Raw genomic sequence first — 16,051 nt, 5'->3', positions numbered from 1 at the left:
GGAGACGGCTGTCACGGGTTGCTTTTGTAGAGAATCCAATGGAAGATGCGTGATGCAGATTGAATGAACGATATAGATTTAAAACACACAAAGAGAAAACACAAGCAATACACAAATCTATGTAATGTTAACACAAGACAATGAACAGAAAGGGCAGAGGGCTTAAATACTCAAGGCTAGGTGATTAACGACATGAGGAATAGATGTGTAACTAATTAGGGACTATGGCAACTAATGAACAAACTAGAACACAGGTAAAAACTAACACTGAAAACTAAATAAAACATGATTGTGACATCACTCCCCCTGAGGAGTAGATTGAGGAAGACAGAAGAGTCGACGACCAGGGAGGAGATGAAGGTGGAAGGAGTCAGAGCGGAGACGAGGGACCAGAGCAGAGGCGGGAGGAGCAGGAGGATGACTCCCAGCAACAGGGGCGGAGCTACGTGGTGGCCAGGGGGGGCAACGGCCACCACTGGTCAAGGTTCGGCCCCCCTGCCGGGCCCCCCCCCCCCAACCTCACGGCCCCACCCCCAGTCTGATGGGGAAAATACATTTAATTAAAAAAAACCCTCCTGAACAGAAACGGTCTAAAGGAAGCTGAAATGTATGCATTATTATTTTTTTATCAAGTCATTTGTCACTTACGCTACAACCCCCATATTAGCGACATGATGGGCCACGCCCCATCAACAGTGCAAGACATTACGTGCCTGCATTTTGACAGCGCTTAATGGAGACTAGCAGCTAACCACTCAATATACCACTGTAACTAACAGGTGAGTAAGTTGGTGATACTTGAAAGCATAATTGAAATAAGATCATATAGTTATCTTCTAGGGGTGGAACGGCCCTACATGTATTCGTATTGAACGGTACGGGCGTCGACGGTTCGGTGCACGAATTTGCACGGAGAATAAAAATAAATAAATCTCTAAATGGCAATACATTTCGCTCTATTCACGTTTGGTGTGAACGCAGCATAATGAACAGGTTGCGATGTCAAGATTGCAATGCTGGAGTGTGTGTGCGCGCGCGCGGCGCGATCGAAATTGTACTTTTGTCACACTCTAAACTCTTGTCAAACTGTAACCTACAACTGTCACCCAACCAAACACACAAGCAAAGAGTGCCCCTTCTAGACCTGGTTTGTCGGTTTGTCAGTGTGTCAGAGCTGTCTACTAACCACCAGTGCTGTGCTATCATTCTGCATCAATCTCTTTGATGCAGTATGCAAAATCGATATCATGCAGTAAGCTAGTGATAATGTTCATTGTTTGTGATACTGTTGTAGTCTACTACTGTTTGTAGTGATACTGTTCACTTTACATTGTACATATTATTGATATTTTTTTTCTTCTTCTAGTTTTTCTTGCCTACCTGAGTGTATTATGGGGCATGAGCCTGCAATGTTATTAAATGTGTGTTCTATTTAGACATACTATCTGCTCTTGTTATTTATTTGTGATGTAATGTTTTTTTCTTTTCTCTCTCTCTTTAAATATCTTATATTATCACAAATAAATTGAATATTGCACTTAAAATGCTATGGTTTACCTAAATAAATTATCGCCTAAAATGACAATTCATATTGTAACTTTCTGTCATTTGCACTAAAAACATCCCCGTCTCATGTTAACGTCTCTAACCCCTCACATAATCATGACGGATCGCACTCGCACATTATCTAAGCACCCATCCCATAACATGGATTATCAATAAGACATTAATTTAGTGTCCATAAGGAAGTTCAATCCATTGTTTATGGCCTGACGAGCCGCGAGAATACCACTACTCTGAGTGACGTGGTGCGTGTGTTTTAAAATAGTAGTTTTTGACAATCAAGTGCCACCCCAAATAAAAGACTGGCCCAAGCTGGCCCCCCCAGAAATAATGTCCTAGCTACGCCCCTGCCCAGCAATGACACGAAGGTCCACGGAGCTGCAGTTGGGCGTGACCGGGGTGGAGGCGTGGCCTGACTCTGAAGTCCGAGGTGGAGCCAGAGGGACTGCAGTCCATGGTGGATCTAAGGGCCGAGGAGGAGACTGGGGATTGGAGGCTTGAGGTGGAGCTGTGGGATCCACTAGCCAAGGCGGAGCTGATGACTGTAGAGCCACTGGCGGATCCGTGCAGCAGAGTGAACAATCCATTTCTGTTCATCAAATGTCAGTAAAATGTATTCAGTTTATGTCTCAGTTGTTAAAGTCTTTTTATGTTCATACAAATATTTGCAGAAGAGTTATGCTGGGAAAAAAACATTTGAAAATGACAAGATGATTCTTTTTTTGATGACTTTATATATAACATGACATATTAAACATGATATAGTTATGTTTAATCCGTCATGTAAACAATACAGAACTTGTCTAAAATTTGTGTGCAGTCTGCCCATTCAGGCTATTTTGAACAAATATGCATAAATCACACCATATACAGACCCTTAGAGGTCTTCATAAATTAAAATAACATATAGTCAAATATGCGCCTTTACTGTCAAATAAAATCTGGCATATTTTAGCGTATTTACTCTGCATTTAAATGGGAGGCAGTGTTGCCAGATTGGGACGGTGATTTCCAGCCCAAAAGCTCACCAAAACCCGCCCACTACAAGAAAAAAACGCCCAAAATTTTACTGCCAAAATAATGTGATATAATTTCATTACCATGTCATTTAAGGTTGATAAGCACAATTTGTATCTCCTTAAAACAAAATAACGATGATAAAATAAAATAAAAAATAAATAAATTTTCCAGCAAAACAGATCAAAACAGGGCAGTAATTAAGGAGAATTAGCCAATATGACTAAAATGTCCAGGTGGACACTGTCAAAACGGCAATCAAGAAATGAACCGATGACTTTAACCCTCGGAAGTACACATTGCAGAACATAACGCAGAATTTAGCAGTCAAAACGGATTCATCGTTGATTCAAACCTTTTTCAGCAGCCGTCAGGGACAAGTAGAGTGCAGTCTGGATGGTGTAAAGTTGCAGATGTTTGGTTAGGCTAGTGTGCACATATGACATGGACAGGAATCGTCCCATATTTGATTTCAATTCAAGTCATTCAACTGTGCTCTCCTCTCAGAGTTATATTCACCATAGAGTGATCTCCTTCCACGTGTGTGTTTTTTAGAGTTGCTCACTACTGTAGACTCTTTTGTATAGTAGGCTATGTCACTTTGCCTTAGCGATCACTTGAATATACAGCTACAACTTCTCGCGCTCAATCGCGTCTGCCTGCGGATCGCTGATTGGCTAAAAGTGCGTGCTCGTCGGTGATGTCAACACTAACGCCAGCTGACTCTGCATGAGCGTGTGTGTACAGTAATGTCATGATGACTTATTTTATGGACTACATGCACTTTAGTTTCGTTTTTTTTTAACCAATTAGACTTTAAAATGTAGATGTTTGAAAACCGCCGAAATGATCCCAAACCAGCCCAAATTTTGACCACCCGCCCAAACCCTTTTTTACCCGCACAATCAAATTCAAAACCGCCCAATTGGGCGGGAACCCGCCCAATCTGGCAACACTGATGGGAGGGTCTCAGAGCCCTCCCCAGCTCTACAGCACCCCACACATTTCCAATGTAAATCCGTGGTGTAAAAGGGAACTGCAGCACGCTCTCATAGAGAGTCATTGGGGCAGATTTCTGGCTGCCCCGCTTCTTTTCACGTGACCTTACGTAAACCTCGCTCCAGAGCAAGACAGTATCAGTCCGCTTCAGATATGTGTCTGCATCAGGTCAGTTACTAGTCATGTCAGTTCTTCCTATGTGGAGTAGCGTATCAAATTAATGAAAGTATAAACCCTTTAGTTTAAACATGCTCATGTGAATAGCTTTAATATACAGTAGTTGTGTTTGTTTCATGTTTGTTCTGAGAATAGACATGACTTTGTTTTCTTTACTGTAATTCCTACATAACTTGCAACATTCTAAAACAACATTCGGATGCAATAAATACATTAAGCAAATTCTAAGGCATTATATGTGTTTGTCGTGTGTACTAAAGTATGTAAAATTGTCAATCATAATTAGACCGCCACCCTCAGGCTGAATAACACAAGAACATTAGAATTCATTAGTGTCAACATTAGTGTCAGTATCAGTGGTGTAGTGCAGGTGTTTGGATGTGTTGTGTGTGTGGGTGCACGTGTTGAGTGTAAAAATAAAAGACAAGCTTAAATGTGCATCTGTGTGAAGTCCGGGCGTCCCGAGCGAGGCGTGGACACGGACAGGCCAACAGAGTAGCGTTCGAGCCTTTAGCCCCCAGACCAGAACAGGAAGAGACCAATGCAGCTGAGGAGCTCCTATTCAAACACCAGCTTCCCAGGTGCCAGCAGTTAGGCCTGAAAGAGAGGACCAGAAACAGGCCAAGGGCCGTAACATCAGCGATTAGAATATAAGCCGTACAAAATGTTTATTATAAACTAGCGCTAAGACCCAGAATCTGCCCTACCTAAATTTACGGCCAGGAGCCGCTACTGGCGAATTCCAAACTGAGTCGAAATAGTCTTGGCTATTGGACCCGCAGTCTGCCTGTGCCTATTGATTCCAGACCCGCACCCACACCCGCACTAGCCTGGTCCCACCTGACTCTCGCACATTTCATTTGTACAGAGAGTCTGGCATCGCTCCATTGACAAGCGTTAACTTCCTTGTAGGCGGTCCTCTGCTGAAGTTTAAAACTACTGGATCTGCCCAGAGTCACTCTGGATAACCAATAACCAATCGCTAACGTTTTGTTGTGACGTATGACGACTCAAACTAGCGCACGACATCAACGTCATCGTTCTCAGCTCCTCCCTCTGTTCGCTGATTGGCCCGGTAAAAAATTGACCGGAGAAAACCAAAGAATACAGCACAATCCCAGACGTAGTGCTGAAGGAAAATGAAAATTGAGCGGAAGTACGTAGGAGGGCGGAGCCAGGCTACACCTGCACCGCAAATGTTAATATTATTCCACTTGTTAAATCATATATTAGTGGTTCATCCGCAGGATTATGGACTGTGCCTCCCCAAACAGAACCATCCTGTGCCTGGATTGTCCCAAAAGTTTAGTGTTGTCTAGATATCCTCACTTTTGATCTCCAACACAGTTCTTATAGAGTTGTAGTGAGTGCAACAATCAGATAAATCTGACACATTCAAGAAGTCTGGCAGGAGTTAATCACTCGCCGGCTGCAAGGAAGAAACGTCATGTCAGTGTTCCAGTGTTTGAGAGCCAGGAAAACATTACCTCTCCATTCTAGAGAAAAACAAGACAGCTTTTGTCTCGATTATTAAAAGACAAGAATTTTTTTTACAAATATACTGTATATGTTCTCTATTTATATTCTACCAAGTTTTTTAAAGAAAATATATATTTTTATGGGAAATAACATATTTATGAGAGTTGATAAAATGGTCAGGAAACTAGTGGAACAATTCTATTTGAGGGGGGAATTCACCAAGAATGAATTGAGCCTCTAAAAGCATAGTTTATTTGCATGTGCTTTCTGTTATTCCCATAGATTTACCCGCTTTAAATGCACATGTTCCCTAAAGCCACCGGGGTGTTGGTGGCGCAGCGGCTTTGGCTGCTTGCAGGTATATTTTTCTATTAAATTACATTGTATTTATCACAAATCATCGATAATGTACATACTGGCTTCACCATGTGCTGCAAGATACATTTAGTTTGACATTCAGAGTTTTACAGTTTGGCAAGAACATGAAAAAACAGGGCATTCATACAAAAAAAAAAAAACTTTACAGGTTATAGAGGTTAAGTATATAGACAAATGCAAAACCTAATAAAAGTAATTATGTCTGAAAACATTGTTCTCAGCAACTTCATTGGATTTTAAATATAATACTGCCTAAATTGGAAAAAGAAAATCAATGTGAACTTTGAAATCAAGCTTGGGCATATAAACTGTGTGTCTGGTGTGTGATGCAAGTGAATTGTCATAGACACAGTGTGGCGCGGCCTTTCTCGTCCAGTGTGCAACCCCTTCTGAGGCTTCAGGGTATCCGTGTTTTAAATGATCTTGCATCTCTCTAAGAGAGTATACAACAAGTAACAACAAACAGCCCAAAACATAAAATAATTTGTTTATTTAAAAATTATGCTATTTAAATTTAGTAATAATATTATACAGTACATAGTAAAAATGTTATATATATCTATATAAATTGATCTTTTTGGTAACACTTTACTTGAAGGGGTGTGCATAAGACTAACATGACACCTTCATAATCATGACATGACACAGAAGTTGTATGCATGTTTATGACGACTGTCATTAAGTGTCATTCGCTCAGTTATGACATTTTTAATGCAAATATGACATTTTTTAAGATGTCTTTGTTATGACACCTTGACATAAACCAATACATCATAACCTGTCAGTGTCTTTGTCATGACAACTTGACATTACTAAGACAACTCAACCTGTCATAAACATGACATAGCAGATTAATTATCAAACTTAAGAAACCACTTAGCTTTATTGGTTAACATTACATTAAACTGTCAGGTGGTGGGTTTTGACATTGGCTGTCATGAAGCCATTATAACTGTTTAATGACAAATTCAATTTGTACCACTGTAGTTGAGGTCACGAAAAATATTCATGACACAGTTATAATGGCCTTATGACAGCCAATGTCAAAACCAACCACATGACAGTTTAACTTAATTTAATGTCAAGTTGTCATGACAAAGACACTGACAGGTTATAATGTTATGGTTTATGTCAAGGTGTCATAACAAAGACATCTTAAACAATGTCATATTTGCATTAAAAATGTCATTATTGAGCGAAAGACACTTAATGACCGTTGTCATAAACATGCATAAACCCTACTTCATATTCATGACATGTGTCATGTCATGGTTATGAAGGTGTCATGTCAGTCTTATGCACACCCCTTCAAGTAAAGTGTTTCCACATTTCTTTACTTTGCAGCTGGATAATGTAACTGTTATTGACTGGATAACTTTTCTATCAGTTTTAATTGTCTTTGTGTTTGTGTTTTGCTTCAGTTGGATTTCGAGTTAGTTTTGCACTGTTCTCAGTTCAGTTTCCTGTGTTTTCATGTGTCTCACCTGTGTCTTGTTAATTACCTCGTTTAGTCCTTTGTGATTTTCTTTATATATATATAGTGTTCGGTGTCAGTTATTCTTTGTCAGATCTCATCTTTTAAAAAAGTGGTGGTTCTGTTTCCTGTGTTTATGTTTCCAGATAACCTGGAGAAGTGTCATTTGAAGTTTATTTTGATTAAAAAGAACTACATACAATTAGATCCTGCCTTTATTTCCCATTGTATTGCAACCCCTTGCTGACAATACGATCAGTTTATAACCCCAAATCCAGAAAAGTTGGGACATTTTGTAAAATGCAATAGAATCAAGAATCTGTTATGTTTTAACATTCTCTTTAAGCTTTATTTAACTGGCAAAGGTACAAAGAAAATATTTTCAAAGTTTTTACTGACCAACTTAAGTGTATTTTTTAAATATAAACAAGTTTAGATTTTTATGGCTGTCACACATTTCAAAAAAGTTGAAACAGAAGCAAAATAAACAATAACAAAATAGAGAAATACAAGCAAATAATAATGATAATAAAACAATAGGCAATGCACAGTATACAAGAGAGACCCAAAATAACATACATGTTAAAAGCCAGGGAGACATGTTATAAGATTAAAAGCAGTGATATAAGAGGCATGCCTAATGTAAAGGTGTAATGACCAAACATTGAGGGTACGTTAGAAGATGAGACGAAGAGTAAAGCCAGTCCCACTAAACTAAAGCCTCTAAGCATCTCAGGAGTATGTCTTAGTCAACCAATCAAATGCAACACGACTAGACACTTTTATCTCCTTGAATCAGTCGTGAGAAAGATGTCAGTTGAGACTCTTAATAGAGCAGATTCGATGCTTTCTCTGTGATCTTTGAAATAAAAGGCAGGTTTAAAATAGGCTGAAAATTGGGAAAAGATGTAGTATCAAGATTGAGTTTTAAGACATGTTGCATATACGCATTTATTGATTACTGATAACACCCAGGACCATCATTTGTCTGAGGAAACGCTCATTCCCACTAAGGGAGCTAGGGTTAATTATGGAAATTATTCAAACCTTTGCAAACCTTCCCACACATTCTGTGTTACTGAACTTGCAGGTCATTCTGAAAGCCTGTCTGTAGAGAACGCGGCAGCTTCTCCAGTCTGCAATACGTTACTGTACCTGTACATCGTCACACAATCCCTATCCAGACCTGAATCATGTCCTAACCACCTGAACATTGTATTCTCTGTGTCTCAGGTTCATGATGCTCAGCTTGGAGTTCGAGCACAGCTGTCAGTATGACTATGTTGAAGTGAGGGATGGAGACAGCTTGAACTCGCGTGTGATTGGTCGTTATTGTGGAAATGATCGACCTCCTCCAATCAAAAGCACTGGCAGTTCCCTGCACATCCTTTTCATCTCAGATGGTTACAAGAACTTTGATGGTTTTTTTGCCACCTACCAGGAGAGCTCAGGTAAGACCGATTAAAGACAATATTATCAGTACGCTCTTTAAAAATATAGTTCATTACATTTACATTCAATCATTTAGCAGATGCTTTTATTTTATTTATTTATATTTACAATTGAGGAATACCATAATAAGCGATTCTTCTGAAAGAGGAAATAAACACAAGAAATACTATTCTGAACGACGTCTGAAGCTTTGTATTGCTAGTATAAACTGGAACAGGGAGGATTGAGGAACAGCGAGACTATATATTAGTTCAGCAGATGCAGTTAAATGTTTGCGGAAGGGATGAGTTTTGAGTTTTCAGCTGTGTTTTGTATATTGCCAGGGATTCTGTCCGGATAGGGTTGAAAAGATTATTTTCGAGAACGTTCTTTAAAGTGATTTTGATTAGTTGAGCGGAGGGAGTGTGTGAGCTCGTGCGGTCCTGTAAGCACCAGTGTCTTCAGTGTCTTCAGCTCGATGGAGCCGCAGTGTGTGACTGGTGAAAACCAGGCGAGCTACATATACATGGATGGAGTCATCTCATAGTTTGTTTGTTTTTTCAGTACAAAGCATGTGTCGTTGCATTACAACTAACCGTGTTTGTTACTTTTGTCATTTTTGTGTGGGTAGGCTATGGCATCCATAAAGTAAATTCACTGTCCATTGTGATAACAAAGAGTGTAATATAGTCTAGATATATAATTTATATATAATTCATATAAATTTAAGACATATCTTAAACCTTTAAAATGTTTAATAACATTTTAGAGAACAAACAACATCCCTAATTAAACATACATCTTTCAGCTTTAAAATGAATGTGTGATGGTTATAGATGAGGATGGGTAAAGAAAGAAAAAGAGTTAAGCTTTACTTGTCTTAAACTTCTTTAGAGCCTTTAAACGGGTAATTCCACGCTTTAACCACTAGATGGAAGTACCTTTTAAGTCTACATTTTAAACGGCTACAAATCTTAAACAGTTTTTAAGGTTTCTTTGAATTGCATCAGTAGACATTCAAAACGTCACTGTTTTGAAGCAATTCGTTTTATTTTAGCTTGTTTTATTTATTATTATTATTATTATCTTCTGTTCAACCTTATCTCACCTTCACCAGTGTAAATGCTCTTATCCCCTCTTGGATTTAGGAAACTGGTATTCTGAACAACATGCCTATAACACTACTCCGCTGTGTAGATCTGTTCAACAGTTGCTGGGGCTGTTAAGAGGGGAAAGAGAAATGATCAGTCCAGTCCAAAATGAATCGGCCAGAGATAAGACTCTAAAGAAGCTCAAAGGAGATCCTCAGCTCGCACGGCACCAGCTTCAGCGAGGGTGTCCGTCTGCTTTATAACGTCAGAGGGAATGAATGATTCCTCCAGGTCATGACTGTGCGAAGCCTCCTCTGGGGCAGATCTATAGTCTTGCTGTACTGTCTCCAGTGTGAAGTGAAAAGTTCCTGTTTGCTGAAGTGCAAATCCAAGCCAAAGCTTTGTTCAAGGGTTGCTGAATGTGTCTCTCAGAAACTTTGGGCATTTCCTTGAGAAAGAAAGAATGCACGCAGACCATCGAAAAGGTAGAATTCGTTCAAGAGAGAGGAAACGCATGTTACCGTGCCTCATGATAGTCCCGCTGTACAAAGTCACAAGCCTTACACGCACTGTGTAGATATGAAAGTATCGGGTGTTGTGGATGAGGTGTGCATTACAGCCAACGCCCCAAATCTCCTTCAGCTGCAGATTTCTCCAGGCCTTGCCTTTACAAGCTCTCCTAACACCGTTATCAGCACACAGAGCAACTACTTTTTGATCAAGGCCATATTTTTCAATGACGCAGGAAATATATTTTTATGCCTCACCTGGCAGAGATGAGAATTGAATTATCTTGACTTCTACACCCTCTAGTGGATTGAAGTATCGCACAAGCAAGGGGAAGAATTGATTGTCTTCGTGGTTGGACACACACTTGTCCAAATAACGCTGAACTTCAGATTCGCAAGTTTGCTTCACAAAAAAAAGAAATCACTGACACTGAGATTAGAACACTTAGCAGCGTCGACATGCTTTTGCTGTGTGCACATGCTGCATAATGTCGCCTCGGGGAGCAATAGAAAAACAAGCTCTACCAATATCACATCTTAATTGACTTGGCTCTGACAGTGACTCACTTTATAGGAATTTATACTGTTTTTGAAGGTCGTCATTAAATGTACACACATGCTTCTTTGACATTTTCACGCCCGACTCGATCTCCTATCACTGACACTGACGCTGAGACATTTATGTGCTGTTCTCAACACGCTGATAAGAGCTACGGGTGAGCAAATGTTGGACACTTTCATGGTGGAAGAACATCTGAGCTGGGAAACAATAGTGATGGTGCTTTAGCAGTGACTGTACAACAGAAGAGTCGTCACCCGAACACAAGCCTTACATCTACAGATCACAGGCACTCGCTGTAAGCTCTGTCATGCATGATGTGTTGTAAGCAGTAGTTGCAGATGTGAACTTCATTAAGCCAAGGCTGCTTAATTCACGTCCCATAGCAAAACAGTGCACAAACAGATCAGCAACTGTTCCATGGGCATGCGTTTTTATTGGAGCAGCACATAAACCTGACCTGGCACTGTTCTTTCCCGGCCAACAGTGGAAACTGGCAAATACTGGCCTACCTTACTGGCATTTCTAGTACTCTCAGTGGACTACGTCTGTATTCAGGAGCCTTATTTTCCAAAATTGGAGGAAAGTGACAAAATAAATGCATTCAGGAGTTTCCAAATCCATCATAATTTTTGGACACAAACGTAATGCGAGTGGACTTCATGCTCGACACCATTAACACTCACCTCACACAATTAACATTTCAGTCACGACTTCACAGGCAATGACATGGAGAAATATGACGACATTTGAGATTCTTTTCTTGTGATGTCATGTAATCAATTAAAACCTTACTTAGCTAGACAGTAACTTTCTTCTAGAGCTGCAGTTCAGCCAAAACAATCTCTGTTGCATTAACCCCTTAAAGTCCCTGTAAAGTCAAAATTTTGTATGTGTTCTGAGTTTGCCACCCTGCCAAATTTAAATGATAAAAAAGCCAGCAAGTACATAAAATAAGCTATCAAAATCTTGTCCAGGAGCTCAGGGGCTCCAGTGCGTCATCAAGTAGGGGCGTGTCCAGGAGCTCAGGCGCTCCAGTGCGTCATCAAGTAGGGGCGTGTCCACGAGCTCAGTGGCTCCAGTGCGTCATCAAGTAGGGGCGTGTCCAGGAGCTCAGTGGCTCCAGTGCGTCATCAAGTAGGGGCGTGTCCAGGAGCTCAGGGGCTGCAGTGCGTCATCAAGTAGGGGCGTGTCCAGGAGCTCAGTGGCTCCAGTGCGTCATCAAGTAGGGGCGTGTCCAGGAGCTCAGTGGCTCCAGTGCGTCATCAAGTAGGGGCGTGTCCAGGAGCTCAGTGGCTCCAGTGCGTCATCAAGTAGGGGCGTGTCCAGGAGCTCAGTGGCTCCAGTGCGTCATCAAGTAGGGGCGTGTCCAGGAGCTCAGGGGCTGCAGTGCGTCATCAAGTAGGGGTGTGTCCAGGAGCTCAGGGGCTGCAGTGTGTCATCAAGTAGGGGCGTGTCCAGGAGCTCAGGGGCTCCAGTGCGTCATCAAGTAGGGGCGTGTCCAGGAGCTCAGGGGCTGCAGTGTGTCATCAAGTAGGGGCGTGTCCAGGAGCTCAGGGGCTCCAGTGCGTCATCAAGTAGGGGCGTGTCCAGGAGCTCAGGGGCTGCAGTGTGTCATCAAGTAGGGGCGTGTCCAGGAGCTCAGGCGCTCCAGTGCGTCATCAAGTAGGGGCGTGTCCAGGAGCTCAGGGGCTCCAGTGCGTCATCAAGTAGGGGCGTGTCCAGGAGCTCAGGCGCTCCAGTGCGTCATCAAGTAGGGGCGTGTCCAGGAGCTCAGTGGCTCCAGTGCGTCATCAAGTAGGGGCGTGTCCAGGAGCTCAGTGGCTCCAGTGCGTCATCAAGTAGGGGCGTGTCCAGGAGCTCAGTGGCTCCAGTGCGTCATCAAGTAGGGGCGTGTCCAGGAGCTCAGGGGCTGCAGTGCGTCATCAAGTAGGGGCGTGTCCAGGAGCTCAGTGGCTCCAGTGCGTCATCAAGTAGGGGCGTGTCCAGGAGCTCAGTGGCTCCAGTGCGTCATCAAGTAGGGGCGTGTCCAGGAGCTCAGTGGCTCCAGTGCGTCATCAAGTAGGGGCGTGTCCAGGAGCTCAGTGGCTCCAGTGCGTCATCAAGTAGGGGCGTGTCCAGGAGCTCAGGGGCTGCAGTGCGTCATCAAGTAGGGGTGTGTCCAGGAGCTCAGGGGCTGCAGTGTGTCATCAAGTAGGGGCGTGTCCAGGAGCTCAGGGGCTCCAGTGCGTCATCAAGTAGGGGCGTGTCCAGGAGCTCAGGGGCTGCAGTGTGTCATCAAGTAGGGGCGTGTCCAGGAGCTCAGGGGCTCCAGTGCGTCATCAAGTAGGGGCGTGTCCAGGAGCTCAGGGGCTGCAGTGTGTCATCAAGTAGGGGCGTGTCCAGGAGCTCAGGGGCTGCAGTGTGTCATCAAGTAGGGGCGTGTCCAGGAGCTCAGGGGCTCCAGTGCGTCATCAAGTAGGGGCGTGTCCAGGAGCTCAGGGGCTGCAGTGTGTCATCAAGTAGGGGCGTGTCCAGGAGCTCAGGGGCTGCAGTGCGTCATCAAGTAGGGGCGTGTCCAGGAGCTCAGGGGCTCCAGTGCGTCATCAAGTAGGGGCGTGTCCAGGAGCTCAGGGGCTGCAGTGCGTCATCAAGTAGGGGCGTGTCCAGGAGCTCAGGGGCTCCAGTGCGTCATCAAGTAGGGGCGTGTCCAGGAGCTCAGGGGCTGCAGTGTGTCATCAAGTAGGGGCGTGTCCAGGAGCTCAGGGGCTCCAGTGCGTCATCAAGTAGGGGCGTGTCCAGGAGCTCAGGGGCTCCAGTGCGTCATCAAGTAGGGGCGTGTCCAGGAGCTCAGGGGCTGCAGTGCGTCATCAAGTAGGGGCGTGTCCAGGAGCTCAGTGGCTCCAGTGCGTCATCAAGTAGGGGCGTGTCCAGGAGCTCAGGGGCTCCAGTGCGTCATCAAGTAGGGGCGTGTCCAGGAGCTCAGGGGCTCCAGTGCGTCATCAAGTAGGGGCGTGTCCAGGAGCTCAGGGGCTCCAGTGCGTCATAAAGTAGGGGCGTGTCCAGGAGCTCAGGGGCTCCAGTGCGTCATCAAGTAGGGGCGTGTCCAGGAGCTCAGGGGCTCCAGTGCGTCATAAAGTAGGGGCGTGTCCAGGAGCTCAGTGGCTCCAGTGCGTCATCGAGCCCCGTTTTAGCCCCGCCCAAAAAATCCGGAAAATAGCAATGGTGAAAAACTGTTTAACGGTCTAACTCCACAATTCAGTACTTCACAGTTCACAGTCTTTGTAATATGTTTTAGCAATACATTCCTAACATTTATAATGTGTTTAGAAATTTTTTTTTTAATTGCCTTTACAGGGACTTTAAGCCCTGAGGGCATTTTTAGAGTTGTTTTTTTCTGAGTGAAACACACAAAACTAAAGACTCATAACTCAAACTATAGCAAGGAGAGTCAAAAGGTAGGAATCGTTTGATGGAACACTTTTCGATTTTTAAAAAAAGAAATAAATTACATTACATTTGGACATTCTCATGCAGAGAAACTGCTGGTAAAAGACAACATATATATAAATACATTTTTGATTTTGCATATCTTTCTTATTTGACATGGAATAATTTAGGAAGGAAATAAGGTAGGAAAATCCGTTTTTGGTGAAGTCCCTCTATGTGAGCTGCATCTGGATCAAATGTTGTGGTGATTGCATAAAGGAATCAAAGGTTACAGCATTTGGAACCAAGATAGCCTTTTTGTTCAGTCCTTGACGCCCCTAATGGGCTTTTTTTTAAATGGTTCCTTCATGAGGACTATCTTGTGATCAACCAACGCATTCTCATCCCAAGGCGTCATATACTGACGCTTTAGCCAAAGCGTCTACATCCGACGCACATGGCACCCTTTAGCATCAATATAACATGCTTCGGTTATGGGTAGGTTTAGGTCTGGGGTAGCGTTAGGGTTAGAGCACTAGGAGGCGCCATATATCTGCGTCTCATATTGACGCTAAAGGGTCCCATGTGCGTTGGATTTAGACACTTTGGCAAAAGCGCCAGTATATGACGCCTTGGGATGAGAATGGGCTGCATCAACACAACAGATTATGTTCATTTTACACTCTGGTTTAGAGGGACTACTCAGCACTCGTTAGGAGTTGATCATAGTGGTTAGATGGATTAAAAAGCTGAGATTCTAAGGTTTAAGATGATACATATTTAGTGTTATTCCACATTTGAAAAAAAACACGGATGGTTCCGGGAACATTGGAAAACACATGGCATCCCGGAAAGATGAGAGACATTTTTTAGCCAAGTATGCATCACTTCATGAGGATTATTTCGTGATCAACGCAATGGATTGTGTTGTGTTTGGGCTCTTTGTAATCGTGAGACTATGTTGTCAATAAAGATGTTCGATTTTCCACAACTCATGCATGTTTCATGGAGTTATGAGCTATAACGTCACATCAATGCATCTATATACTTCATTGGATGGTTCACTGTGCAGGTTCATGTGTTAGACCTCCATGAGGAATACCTTTAGATTTGAGTGATGGATTATGGTGAGTTTAGGCTCTTTTACTTCGTAACAATCTGCTGTAAATAATGATGTGCCATTCTCCACAATTTATGCATGCTTCATTGAGTTATGAGTGAAAACGCGACATCAGTGCTCCATCTATATACAAGGCTCTATATGCCCCTTTGGGGGTTCAAGTGTTACAACTCCATTAGGAATCTCTTTAGATCTCAGTGATGGATTATTTTGAACAATCGTAAGCATCTGCTGTAAATAATGATGTGCCATTTTGCACAATCGGAGCATGTTTCATGAAGTTATGAGTTATGTGTTAGAAATTCAGCATCCATTTTTTCCCTATTTATCAGCAAATAACTCTGCACTAGTAGTTGATACAATTGGCTACATTCTCTGTAAAGTTCAGACTCTAAGCTTTCAAATTACACCTATTTTGAGTTGATCAAGGTAGTAGTTTTGAAAAATTTGATTATTAATTGTTTCGCAGCTAGGGAGGTGCACTCTGTTTTAGAGGGACTTCTCAGCACTCGTTAAGAATCAAAGTGGTTAGCTGAGATGCTTTGCTTTAAAATGATACCTATTTTGTGTTGTTCCATTCAGTGGTTGCTTAGTAATTTGATTATGATTTTTTTTTTTCGCGCATGGGGGGCGGTACACTTCGGGTTGAAGGGGTTATTTTCCTGTTATTTTCCTGTTATTTTCACTGTAAAGCTGCTTTGAAACAATCTGTATTGTAAAAAGCGCTGTATAAATGAAGGTGACTTGACTTGACTTGACGTGACGTGACGTGATGTGATGTGATGTGATGTGATGTTGTGATGTGATGTTGTGATGTGATGGCCAGTGGCCTCAGCGGAAAGGCTA

At 42.7% G+C, this 16,051-nt stretch overlaps 1 protein-coding gene across 1 annotated transcript in view; it reads left to right on the top strand.

Moving 5' to 3' along the window:
• pamr1b (peptidase domain containing associated with muscle regeneration 1b) overlaps positions 1–16,051 on the top strand; it is a 59,270-nt gene that overhangs the window by 26,319 nt on the left and 16,900 nt on the right. Inside the window, exon 6 of the mRNA XM_056248301.1 lies at positions 8,321–8,538. Coding sequence (XP_056104276.1) covers positions 8,321–8,538 — 218 coding nt within the window. The remainder of the gene's footprint in view (positions 1–8,320; positions 8,539–16,051) is intronic.

The sequence above is a fragment of the Rhinichthys klamathensis genome, unplaced genomic scaffold (genome assembly GCF_029890125.1).
Source record: "Rhinichthys klamathensis goyatoka isolate OS25496 unplaced genomic scaffold, OSU_Roscu_1.1 h1tg000054l_1, whole genome shotgun sequence".
Classification (NCBI taxonomy): Eukaryota; Metazoa; Chordata; class Actinopteri; order Cypriniformes; family Leuciscidae; genus Rhinichthys; species Rhinichthys klamathensis.
This window is presented reverse-complemented; position numbering and strand designations above follow the sequence as displayed.